A 13,628-nucleotide genomic window follows, 5' to 3' on the forward strand; every position below is an offset into this window, starting at 1 on the left:
CAGAGTATAGTCTTTGGCTCTTTGAAAAAGGAGCATGGAACACAAGGATCCATTTCCCTTGAAAGACTGTTTCCCACTACCAAACTGAGGCAAATAAAACCAACTAAGGCCAAAGAGCCTTCGGTCCGTAGCTGTAGCGCCATTGATGTGTGAGCCTACCAGCCGGCTCTGCTGTCCCCCCAGCCCCAAGGGAAACAGCTACCAAAACTGCCGTGGGTGGTGGACAGGAAGATTCCTTAAAGTTACTAAGGACTACGTAATCTGTGATCAGATAGTTGAGATCTATCATGCCACCCCTCTCATGCTTTAACTCCATTTATGCACAAGACATTTTATTGCCCCAGGAGGTAGTTAACTGCTTCATACTCACCCTCACCTGCTAGCAACAGGCTTCCGCAGTTAATGTCCATGCTACCTGAACCTGAAATGTTAGATTAAAAAAAGTAAGTGCCAGTTAAACACAATCCCTGAATTCTCCGTTCTGATGCGTGTATTTCCTACTAAGTCTTCCTCTTGGCCCTCAACAATGCTTAACCAGGACCTCAGAGAACTCGAAATCAGAGCCTCGCCACTGTACCGCAGAAAGGCAGTCCAAATTACAAACCATTAGGATGAGGGAGTAGTGAAGATTTTTACTCCTCTGAGGAAAACTGGAAATAAGTTAAAAGTCTTCTAGTTCCCACCTAAATACGGATTTAAAAAAAAAAATCCCATAGTTGGGATTTAAAAAAAAAAATCCCTAATCAGGACTAGACTCTCTACATTAGTAACAAGAAGCTACATCATTGTCTGTTCTCAATGTGCTCCCTATGATCCACAAAAATTACCCTGCAGTTATTTTTTAATTCTATAAACTCAAAGCTTTCAAGAGTCTCATGCTTATGTTTTAAGGGTGATATCAAGACTACAGAAAAATGCCCAAACTTAATGATTTCCGTGTCCTTTCCTCCACACAGCTTTAAGCCATTTGCAAACACATAAATAGAAGATATCCCATTTGTTCTATGAACTATTTATAGCTTCACCCACTTCTAGAGGCAGGAAATAGAACTGTAGTTCTGTTTTAGAGCCCAACAGGGACAGCGGTCTCTAATGGTTGAGATTTCTGCACTGAACTTAATTAGGGTGTAGCCATGCTGTTGCCAAGGTGTTTGTGCAGGGCTGGGGGAACATAAGTCATGTTTTTGGTTTTTTCTGCAGAGGGTGACAGCTTTGGGGAACACTATAAAAAAATTCAGAAAAAAAAATCATAACTTTTTCCAGTGGAACAGTGTTATTTGACATGGAATAATAATACATTTGACTCACCTCTGACTAAGGCTTGCAAATTCTATAGAGTTGGTAGAAGAGTCATGACCTTTTTCCTGGCATTCACTTGATTAAAAAAAAAAAAAAAGGCATAACTTGTTGCAAAACAAAAATCTTAACTGTTGTCAACTGAAATCTTGGGTTTATATACAGGTTGGGTTAAAGCAAGCGCTGAACCTATGGGCTTCCTCCTCACGCTTGAAGTTACTCACTAAGATGTTTGTATTCACTAAGAGAGCGATGCATTTGGCTGCCAGGAACTAACTTTAGAACTGGAAAGAGAATTATCAATTAATGTGATGCTGGCTGCTGTCACCGCAGCCATCACTGAGCACTCCATCGCTGATAAAATATCAAGTGGAAAAGAGTACCAAAGTTGAACAGCAGCTTATCCCGTGCTCGTGCTTTGCTAATACCTGTAACCATCGTATTTTTGGTTATGAATTATACTGGATAGATAAGATTACATCCGAATGAGATTTGCAGGTGATCAAGACAAAAACAGTCCCCCAAACAGTAACTCCCACCAGATATTTGCAGTTATTGGCTGGTGCTGGGTTTGAACCTGCCACCTCCGGCATACGGGGCTGGTGCCCTACTCCTTAGACCCCACAGGAGCCGCCCGATAACCACGTCCTTGTTTAGCTCTGAATCTTCCCATAGTCATTCCCCTGACAATCATCCGGATTAGCTCAGCAGAACAGGAGCAAGTCAGACACAGAAGTCCCCCACCGGCACCCCCATGCCCTGCTTAGTTTAGAAGAACTTCCTCTACCAGTGTTGCACTTTTTGCGAATCAGATTCATGTGAAAAAAAGTTCTGTTTGTAGAACTCATAGTATTCACTTATAGTGCTGTGTCAAGACTGCCACATAGCAAGTGAAAGCCCCCCACGCTATGCTTTTGATTCAACCTAATGCACAGATAATGAAATATGTTGGCCTCTTTTCTATTTCTAATCCGTTTTTAGACATCTTGTCAAGACTTACTTTGCATGAGATTTTAGTTTCCTAGTTGAAAAATGTGCTTTTATACCACTTGAATTATTAGGAAAACCTGCCTGAATGTACTGTCTGTTATTAAGGACATGTGATTTAAGTTTGCCGTTATCAGTACGGTTCACCTGTTTGTACTCAAAGTCTCATTTTAAAGCCGCTACTTAACACTGTACTATACACCTTGTAATTCTTTAGATTTTTCACTTGTATGTTTTAAATGTTTCCAGATGCCTTTAGTTTTAGCTGCTGTAAAATAGCTACTCTGTGTTATTTGATATAGGATTGTTTTTTATAAACTCCATTTATTTATACAGAGACATTTATAATATTTTACAAGCATTCTTATATTCTGAATAAATATTTCTAATTCCATAACGTACTTTACCTGTGTTCATTAAAGGGTAAAGCTGTCCTTCCATAAAACTAGTTGGTGGTCTTCCATGTAAATATCAAACCATGATGCTTATATTAAGTCAACAGCCGACGTCAAAGTAAGGGGGCTAGGAATAAGACGACATTACACGGATTAGATCGCAGTAGCCAACAGCCAAAGAAACCTCACTTGTGGCCAACTCTTATCTGGCTATTTTATCAATATTAGCATAATAGGAAATCATCTATTAAAGGGTCTTTTTTCCTTTTAAAAATCTTTGAAATAGGGGACGTAAGAATTAGCAGTGAGAGGAAGTTGTACATGACTAAGACGGCAAGCGGCTTTACAACAAGTCTTGTCTAGAAAGAACATGACGGTGATGTCAAGTTTTCACTATGGAAGCAAAGTACGTAACGGCGGCAAGAGTATAAAATGTAAAACATCTTGGTCATTCTCCATTTAAAAAAAAAAATTACTTACTATAGCTGACGTATCCAGCATGGAAGATGTCTTTCTCCCGAGATCCAAGGTCAAGCATTCCTATTAGAAAACCTGATTCTAAGTACAAATTTAAGAACTGCTGAATTTTATATGCATATATACAATTCACATCTCAAGCCCTCCGCCATAATCTTGCTTTAAAGCAACAACCAAATTTAAAAATGTTTTTAAGTTCTTTGTTTTTGCAGAGGCACCTTTTGGGGGGAGGGAGGGAACTTTTTGCAGGGGCTTGGCTCTGCCTCCCAAGCTGGAGTACAGAGGGGTCATCATAACTCACAGCAACCTCCAACCCCTGGGGTAGAGCAATGCACCAGCCTCAGCCTCCCGAGTTACCTGGGAACTGCAGGCATGTGTTACCATGATTTCTTTGCAATTTTTTTGCAGAGACAGAGGTCTCACTCTTCCTCAGGCTGGTCTCAAAGCAATTCCGCTGCCTCGACCTCCCAAAGTGCTAGGATTATAGGCATGAGCCACACGGTGCCTGGCCTCAGAGAGACTATAGCTTTTATGATCTACTAGATTACATAAACATATCTTATCTCATGTTTATCTCATACTTGCCATTTTCTATTGGTCCACAGGGATGGTAACTAAAATGAGTGACTTGGAACCTACAGGGAGAAGTAACACAGCAGAAACCAGGGTAAGGTAGTAACTAAAACTGCCCAAGCAGCCAATTTTATTGATATTGCTTTACAAAGAGTCTAAATTTAACACAATGTTTTTACAGAAAGCCAATATTTGAGCAAGCTTCCATCATTCAAATTCTATCAGGACAATAAGAGGTTTTTATATCTAAATTGGTGGTGTTTACATCAAAAAGGTTTCAAAAAGTAGCGCAAGATGACTAACTCAAGACACAGGACTTTCTTCATCTTCTCACTGTGGAGTATGGCTGACAAGCCAGTGGTCTATGGAACGGAATACAGTAACTCTGCAAACATTTAAACTCCAATGCATAAACACAAATTACCTAAAATGCTTTATTATAGTCACACCCAATATAGGTAAACAAAACCAGTTTTTACCCTTTCATTGATACCAAGGGACAAAGACAAAGTTACTGACTGTTCAACTACCATGTACTAAATCCAGAAACACACAGACCTGCCCGCCCTGCGCGCCAGTTCTTACAACAGGTGAACCCGACAGGTACTTTTGCGTTACTTTTCTGCTCTCACTAAATGTCCGACAAGTAACCCAAAAAAAGCACCAAGAACTTTATGCTACAATTGATAGAACTGCCCTATCAGGTAAAGCAATAATACACTGCTATAATTTAGGCGAAAATTTAATGTTAGATCATATTACACAAGAATGATTAAAGTCCAGTTTTCTCATTGAACATCATACATTTAATGAAGCATTTCATCAATTTTGTCTACAAATAATTTGCTTAACATGGCCCAGTATAAGTATCTTTACCTTTTTCAGACTAAAACTTGCTCCCAAGCAAATTCAAATCATTTTAAGACTAAGTATCTTCCATGAATGCTACAGCATAATGTAAAAATCCACTTCAGATCTGGTTTTGGAAACAGGCACAGTATAAAAAGAAATCAATTCGTATTCCCTTTCCCATACAAACTAAACCGTACCCCCCCATTCTGAATAGACAAAAAATCTTAACAGAATTTCACTTAAGTTAGCTAATATGTGAACTACAATTCATTTGATTAACCATTTTATTCTGACATAAAATTGTTTTAAATTGTCATTAAAACCAACAAAATTAAAAGTCAGAATTATACACAGATTTAGTATAAGTCAGTACTTACCAAAGACGATTTTTCAAAAGTACTATTAAGGTATTAAGCTAATAAGCAAACTTCAAAAACAATTATGAGAAAAAGCATATATAAAGCCAACACCCAAGCCTTTACTGTCCTCCCCCTATTTTCTTACTATAGAAAAAGTCTGCAATATTTATAATGTCAGGTTAGCTGTCTCCCATCCTAACTTTAATGTGCAATATGAACAAAGAAATTAAAGACTCATTTCTTTGGACACGTCCATTTGAAATTAAATGGTTACTTGTGCAACATCCAAGGGCAACCCCAGAACAAGCTGCACAGACAGTGGTGACAGGTGCGGAGCAGCCCCCGCAGCCTTGGCCCCTGGGCATCTCTGCCAGTGCATGCTGCAAGTCTACTGTGGGAAGAAGGCAAGAACACGCCTGTTATCTGCCAGAAGCACTAACAGGTCCAGTCAAACTGCTGTAGGTTATGACCTTTCTAAATTTCATTCAGTTAAGAACCTTTATTTTACATCACAAAGGCATATGCTAATTTCTTAAAGCTTGAGAAATGACAATGTAGACTTTGGCCAAAATGCAGCTACAGTTTTAGAACATCTGATACAATGAATTAAAAGTAGATCAATTAAAATGTAAAGTCTACCTCAAAAATTCCACTATCCTATGAATGTTAACTAAGACCGCTCCGGACGGGCAGGCAGAACAGTGCCTGTTCTACTCAGGAACCACACGAAGTTTTCTCGTTGTTCCCAAACCAATTTGACAGCCATATGCGTTGCGACTCAGAGAACACCAGTGTCCATAGCTCTCCTATCTGCTTGGGGCCCAAGGGGTGAAAACACCACCACTGGAAGGAAAGATAACATCAATGCTTTCTCATCCTCGCGATGGCATATTTACTATAGAGATGTAGCATAAATGAAAAGATCAATTATTCTACAGAAGGGACAAGATTGGGGGAGGGACTTCAATGTCTTCTTCCTGGCCAGTCACTCCAAAAAAAAAAGATTTAAACAAAAGGTCTTCAAAGGGCACTCAATGGACAGTGGCTAATAGCCCAAAACAACAACATCAACCAAAAAGAAGGAAACCACCAAAAAACAGACAATGTATATTCGGGGCCTTCATCTTCTAATGGACAAAAGGAATGAACTCTATTGAAGAGCAGGGTCCATGTGGGGCAAAGGTACCAACACAGGCAATTGACTGTGCATTCAACCTTCTCCAGAGCACCCTAGACCAGCAGCACCCTAGACCAGCGCCATCTATCCAGCTAAGGCAAGCACCTCATGCAGGCTAGTTCCCTTAAGATTGTGCTTTTGATTTGCTAACATGGCTAGACCACACCCCTCTGCTAACTAAAGACCCAAGATAAACGGAATGTTTTTATTGGTGATGTCATTTTAATATGGAAGCAAAGATTAAAGATTCCGTTTTGAACATTTCTCAAGATAAGACCTCTCCATACTTTATCATAGTTTTTTGTTTGTATTTTACGTTGAAGAATAAGCAGCTCAGCAGGTGGAAAAGCCAAGACTACAGGTCCATTCCCATGCAGCAGAGCCAGCTCCACTCCCTAGCTCCAGACTACTATTTTAAGTAGTTCATGCTCTTTGTCATTAGAAAACTAAACGCAAAGGAGCTAATCACCCCTCAGGACAAATGTACAACTACCACTGTGAAGTGACTGTGAAGTGACTGTGATGTACGCAGCTGACGACGGCTGTGCGCACCCTGAGTTACCTTCCCGTAAGAAAGCCGTGCACTTCAGTTTGGCTGGAGTCCTAAGGTGTCAGCACAGGAAGGACCAGACTCCCAAACACTGGTCTTTAAAGAGAAAAATTGCTTTAGATTCACTGGATTGCTTAGCAATCATACTTAGAAAGATTAACTTTATCCAGGGCTAGAAAACACTTGGCAGCGGCCACGTGTGTATATACACGTGTGTGAAACTGTGCTTCGGCCATGCATTGACCATGTGTCCAGCCTGGTGCATCATGGAGCACTCAAGTACCGACACATCTTCTAAAGCTTCTTCCTTATACCCTTTGCCCAGTAACTACAGCTATCTTCTCCTTTCTATAAGCATAGTCCATCATATTTTTTAAAACTGCAATCTAGAACTCTACTTTGAAAGCATCAAAGCCTATGCTGTCCGCTTGCAATCTGCAGCCTCCACTACACAGGCGCCCAGACTAAAAGCAGCTCGTTCCCAGGAAGATGTTGAGGAAGCCCATCATAATCTCATCTGTAGACTTTTTTGGCAACTATACAAATGCACTTTAAAGTCTTAGGACATAACACAAAATGAGAAACTCTAACTAGACTTTACCAACCTGTCAAGAGTAAGTAAGATCTGACAAGACTGTTGTTTTACTAACACTTATTTCCCTAGAGACAGGTATGTAAAGGATAGGACACCTGTAGACCAGGTGTCCTCAAACTGCGGCCCACGGGCTACATGCGGCCCGCCTAGGACATTTATCCAGCCCTCCGGGTGTTTTTGCCAATGCTGCCTGTCCTGCTTAGCAGCCAACTCATCCAGGAGCCTGAAGTCCGGCCCTCCAATGGTCTGAGGGACAGTGAACTGGCCCCCCGTTTAAAAAGTTTGAGGACCCCTGCTTTAGAAAAAACGATGGTGTCTTGCTTATCACTAATCTAAAGCTACAACAATACATATGAACCCCTTCCCCCAGGCTAGAAAATAATCCGAGTCAAAATTACCAAGAAGAAAATGATAGTGAGTCTGATTTTATTATAACTATGATAAATATATAAAGAAAATACTGCCTCAGAGGATAGAGGAACACAACAGATGTCAATCAAGAAAATCTCTGAGCAGAGAACTCCACCAGTACAAAAATAAAGATAAAATGCCAAGATAGTTTCTTAATAAGAAATAACTTGGCAAAAAGTCTAATTTCATAATTCACTTTGCTTTTCTTACTAAGTTACTATTAGAGACTTAAAAAAATCCCTAAAAGTTAAAAATACATGTAAGGAAATAGGTAGTGAAATGTTTTCAATGCATACATGTACTCAGACCTTACCTTTATGTTAAGTTTTATAGAACTTAATTCCTATAATGGAAGAATGTCATTAACTTAGATTTGAAATCTTTTTTTTTTTTTTTTTGAGACAGAGTCTGGCTCTGTCACCCTGGCTAGAGTGCAGCGGCATCATCATAGCTCACAGCAACCTCAAACTCCTAGGCTTAAGCAATCTTCTTGCCTGAGCCTCCTGGGTAGCTAAGACTACAGACACATGCCACCACATCGGCTAATTTTTTCAATTTTTAATAGAGATGGGGTCTCAGTTTCCCTTTCACTCAGGCTGGTCTTAAACCCCTGACCTCAAGTGATCCTCCTGCCTCAGCCTCCCAGAGTGCTACGATTACAGACGTGAGCCACCACACCCGTAATCCCAGCACTCTGAAATCTTTTTATCTGACATAACACACAAATTACTAAAGCCTTTAAAAGTACCAACTCACTCTTACAGCATAAAATTAATTTTGCCACATATTTTCATTACCTGTACTTATGAATTGATACTTAATAGAAAAATATTCAAAGCTCAAAACAGCAAGCAATGACCATAATTGCTTTGACAGCACTGGGAGTCTTTCTTTTATACATGAATACAAAAATCCAGCTTCACTTCCCAGCACCTTTAATGAAATTTCACCTAGGCTAAAAGAGTTCTATGAGGGTCTCAGACCCCAGCAGATGCTCATGTCTCAAGAGGGTATCACTATTTAAAATCCTAAACCATTCACTTGCTACTTCTGGATAAAAATTTGTGAAAAGCGTGTAAACCATACCCTTATCTTTTGGATTACTATGGTTAAGTACAAAAACAATTCATTTAGCATCTTATAAATCATCAGTTATACATAAAAGCACCTACAAGTTTTTAAAAAATAAAAGATTCACAGTGCACTGCACTTTGGAACCTACAAAGGCTAGAACATAAGAACATTTAAAAAGAGAATTGTAAGCCTTCTCTCTCTCTCAAAGACATAAAACACTCTTCCTCTTACCTAGCTTCTTAAAACACAGCCTTCAGTAGAAGCAGACTATTGTGTATCCAGCACACTGCTTGATTTCCTCAAACCATGCTACAATCTCTCAAAGGAGAAATCCAGTTCTGTGCTAAGCATGGCCTTTCCCGGGTACCTCGACACTGAGGAATGCACACGCAGGTTCGAGGGAAGGAACGCAGTAGGTGTACGTAAAACGGGTACACCCAACTGAAAACAGTTTCTGCATATGAACTTTAACTTTGTAACCCCAAACTGTCAAGGAGCTAAAAGCCTAAAGTTATGATCGCACCCCCACAGGCCCTTATTGTGCTCCACAGTGCACTGAATGAAGCAGCACAACAGCAGCGACAGTGAACCAGACTTAAACTGCTGTGATCCCAAAGATCAGCTGTTGGTTCTTGAAAAGGTTCGACTCCATGAGAGGCCATAATTCTGGTAACTAAGACTAATCTCTTTTGCTTCGGTATTGAGAGCTGAAGAATCCAACTCTACAGGCACCAGAAAGACTGACCAAACTACTCACTTAAAAGATACATACAAAAAAAAAAAAAACACACTAAAGATTAAATGGTTTCCAAATGACAGTTAACGAGTGAAAATTATTCATCTGCCAGGCAAACTACGCTTTCACTCCCTTAACAATTTAATAGAAATCTGGAATGCTGGGACCAACTATAAATATGGCTCAAGGAGACCCAAGCAAAGCAGCTGTATTTCTGAAAAGAACAGTTAAGAGCTTCCAAACACAATTGTATAATGCATTAAAAATCAAAGGTCACAGAAGGATTCACAAATTTGTCACATTAAAAGATGCAGGATACTGAATAACAATTCTATACATGCTGCGATAACTGTGGATTCTCCTGCTTAGCACCAAAAGGGTGACACTTTCATTAATAAATAGAATTTCTCCTTTAAAAGCTAAAGCAAAGTACTACCAAGTGAATTCCTTACAAAAGCCCTTCTGTTAAAAGTCCCATGGGGTTAAGTAGAACCCCTATTAAATAGACTACCTATACAGAAGAAAGATTTCTGCAGTAACATTTACAAGCAGAGAAATATTTTGTGGATACCACTGTAAAAAAAATTTAAGTCACATGATAAAATGCACGATGTGCGTACGCACACACCCCACACACACTCTCAAACACCCCCCACCACCCCCTAGAAATACCTTCAATGAGATCAGACACAGCCAAAACACTAAAGCTCCGTAAAGCCCTGGTGATTGTCCTCAACTATAGCTGAAATCCTCCTTAAAATGGGTGCTGACATCCTTTATTTGGATTTAAGAATCCTGAAAGAACAAAATACATTCCTAGGACTGATGTATGCTACCTGCATGTAACATACATAATGGCGACCTAGTGAAATGCATTCTGTGTACCTGGGTAACTGTATACCCCTTCCCATTCCATCACCCAGGGGCTTCAGCACGCCAATAAAAGCCTGTCAGTCTCTGCTACTATTGCAAATTGGAACCTAATATACCATCAGTTTCCATAGATCAACACTGAGATGTGATATAAAACTCGATAATGTCAGTTTTCCATACATATTTACACTATTGGGATACAGAAGAAATTTCCACAAGAATAAAGTCATTGTGTAATACTAAAGGGTTGGAGGCAAGATAGTAAAGACACGACCCAACGTGACCACAGCCGGGCAGCTCTCCCTGCCGCCCTCTCTCCAGCAGTCTTTCGGGTCTACTACCAACTGCATTGCCACATGACTCAAAATACAGCATCAAGGCCTCCTCAACTCAATCCCCCCCCAGGTTGCAGACTTTGTCCTTATGAAGTGCTAAGAGTTCACTTTGAACGTGAACACTGTATTGCAGAAGCTGGCTCTAAATAAATCCCTTCATCAGAACTGCCCACAGAGATCAGAGAGCCTCAGTGGTGAGAAGCAGGGGAATGCACAGAATGCCACCAAAGCAGACGACGCACACACAATCTTGACATGTGCGACATTTCAGCTCTTGTGTTCATTTAACAATTGGTATTTTAAGTTTCCTTAAAAACTTTCAATAAGTAAACTATTATTATAATCACTACGATAGGCAGACAGAGCATTCCCATTAACTCGGCTACTTGATAACTCAAAACACTATTTTCTAGGCCAGAATGCAAAATAAAGCCCACAGTGACACAAAATAAATGCCCTTAAAAAAAAATCAACTTGAACTTAGACCAAACACTGAAAAGGTAAATCTGCATGAAAGATTATAAATGCGTTTACAGTGCAAACTCATGTGTTCTTTCCACTTTTTCTTCAGAAGCATTGCCTTCTGCATTTCTTTAAAACACCTGAGAAAGGTAAGGCTTGAGAAGACACTCACGACCACGGTCTCTGACCTTGGGACTTCTCTGTCTGCTGCTATCAAAGGTCCAAGTTCTTCATTATAGCATTATGATCAAACTTGAAACTCAAAAAGGCTCTGGATGAGAAGGGGAACTTGCAATGTCCATTACATGCCACAGACTGTCCCTCAGCATGTTCCAGCAACTGGTCCTCACTGGTGCGAGGTAAGTCATAAACAGCATCTGTTTAAAAAAATTAAAACAATAAGCTCAGTAACTTTAGTAAAAAATTAAACGCCCCCCTTAGCCTTCTGGTATAAAGGAATTCACAGAGGGTAACCCCAAGTAGAAGGGCTGAGATATATATTATCCTTTTCCCTAAACTGGTGCTCAACTAACATTCAAAATTTTAATGTCTTTAACACTTTTGACATTCCCTTGCCTTCAAACCTGGCCCTAACTTTACCCCTTTTACTTGTATTTTGTACAAACATGATGGAACCTTCTTGACAAGAGATCAAAAAACAAAGCACTATAAACAGTACAATGACCCTGTAAAAATTATAAAGATTATAATTCTAGAAAAATAAAGCTAGAGTTTAGTAAGTCTTCTTAGAATGTATCAAACTAAAGAAAAATCCAAATTTTCCAAATCACAGTGCAACACAACTCTAAATTATCTGGGCTCTTTTTTTCTTTTAAATAGAGCAGGGACCTGACCAGAAAAGCTGGTGTGGAATAGACATCAAGAGACGGAGGCAGGGGCTCGGCGCCTGTGGCTCAAGCGGCTAAGGCGCCAGCCACATACACCTAAGGTGGCGGGTTCGAATCCCCAGCCCGGGCCCGCCAAACAACAATGATGGCTGCAACCAAAAAATGGCTGGGCGTTGTGGCGGGCGCCTGTGGTCCCAGTTACTTGGGAGGCTGAGGCAGGAGACTCACTTGAGCCCAGGAGTTGGAGGTTGCTGTGAGCGTGATGCCATGGCACTCTACCCAGGGGGACAGCTTGAGGCTCTGTCAAAAAAAAAAAAAAAAGAGACGGAGGCAGGAAGTGAAGTGTGAAGTGAGGCCTCCTAGGACAACTTACACTGCAAGATCCAAGTTTTATATATCCAGTTTCTAAATATAATCAGCTTAGATAACTCATTTCTGAGTATATATTAATTAGATTTAACTATCAGCATATCATGTCTCCACCACCCAAGGTGGCCAGGAAAAAAAAATCCTGTTATGAGGGTTTCTACTCCCATAACTTCTCTATACGAAACTCCAATGAGGGGAAAGTCAGTAAACAGCACTGAGAAAACTGGATGTCCACGAGTAAAAGAAACCGGATCTTTCTTTATACTGTACACAAAAATGAACTCAAAATGCGTTAAGACGTCAGTGTCAGACCTGAAACCCATAAGAACCAAGGGAGAAAAAAGAAAAGCTCCTGAACACTGGGCTTAGCAATGCTTTTGTTTTCTGAATGACACAAAAATACAGCAAAAATAAACCAATGGGACCACCTCCAACTAAACTCAATGACATCTCTTTTGAAATAGCTTTTATCCATGGCAGTGAAGTGGCTCACACCTGAAATCCTCGCATTCTGGGAGGCCAAAGTGGGAGGATCCCTTGAGCTCAGGAGTTTGAGACCAGCCTGAGCAAGAGCAAGACCCCTGTCTCTACTAAAAATAGAACAGAAAAAATCATCTGGGTATAATGGCAAGCACCTGTAGTCCCAGCCACTAAGGAACCTGAGCCAAGAGGATCACTTGAGCCCAGGAGTTTTGAGGTTGCTGTGAGCTAGGCTGACACTACGGCACTCTAGCCTGGGCAACAGAGACTCTGTCATTCATAAACGAATGAATGAATGAATGAATAAATAAACAAATAAACAGCTTTCATCTTGTTTAAATCACAGACAGTATTATAAAGAAGGAATATAACACTGCTTTTCATTTCTTTGACTTTTCTATATAAAACCCTTAAATTTAGGTAGTAACTAAATGCATATCTATTTCACAGGAAATTTCATACAATTCAAAATAGCACCTAAGGAACCTTTCTAAATGACACCTAGTAAATCAGTATTACCAAAACAGCATTCTGCATTTATTAAAATTACTTTCCAAATCATACAACACATCTGCTTTTCATAATTGAGGAAAGAGAAATTACAAACATCACTGTAATGAAAGCTAACCTTAGCACCACCTTTAAATGTTGATCATCATCACCTCCAAAAAGAGAGAACACGCTCCCCTTCTGGAGTCAGTGCATCCCTTACAGGTGCGTGAGAGTGAGCCTCCTCACCCCCTTCTGGAGTCAGTGCATCCCTTACAGGTGCCTGAGAA

General features: G+C 40.1%; 1 protein-coding gene across 1 annotated transcript in view; it reads right to left on the minus strand.

Annotated features, from left to right (window-relative positions):
• Window positions 1–10,342: 10,342 nt before the first annotated feature.
• The window catches only part of DCP2 (decapping mRNA 2), a 49,025-nt gene continuing 45,739 nt past the window's right edge, over window positions 10,343–13,628 (minus strand). Inside the window, exon 11 of the mRNA XM_003788913.2 lies at window positions 10,343–11,529. Coding sequence (XP_003788961.1) covers window positions 11,366–11,529 — 164 coding nt within the window. The 3' untranslated portion in view covers window positions 10,343–11,365. The remainder of the gene's footprint in view (window positions 11,530–13,628) is intronic.

Source organism: Otolemur garnettii, unplaced genomic scaffold, assembly GCF_000181295.1.
Source record: "Otolemur garnettii isolate 467f Iridium unplaced genomic scaffold, OtoGar3 scaffold00030, whole genome shotgun sequence".
Classification (NCBI taxonomy): Eukaryota; Metazoa; Chordata; class Mammalia; order Primates; family Galagidae; genus Otolemur; species Otolemur garnettii.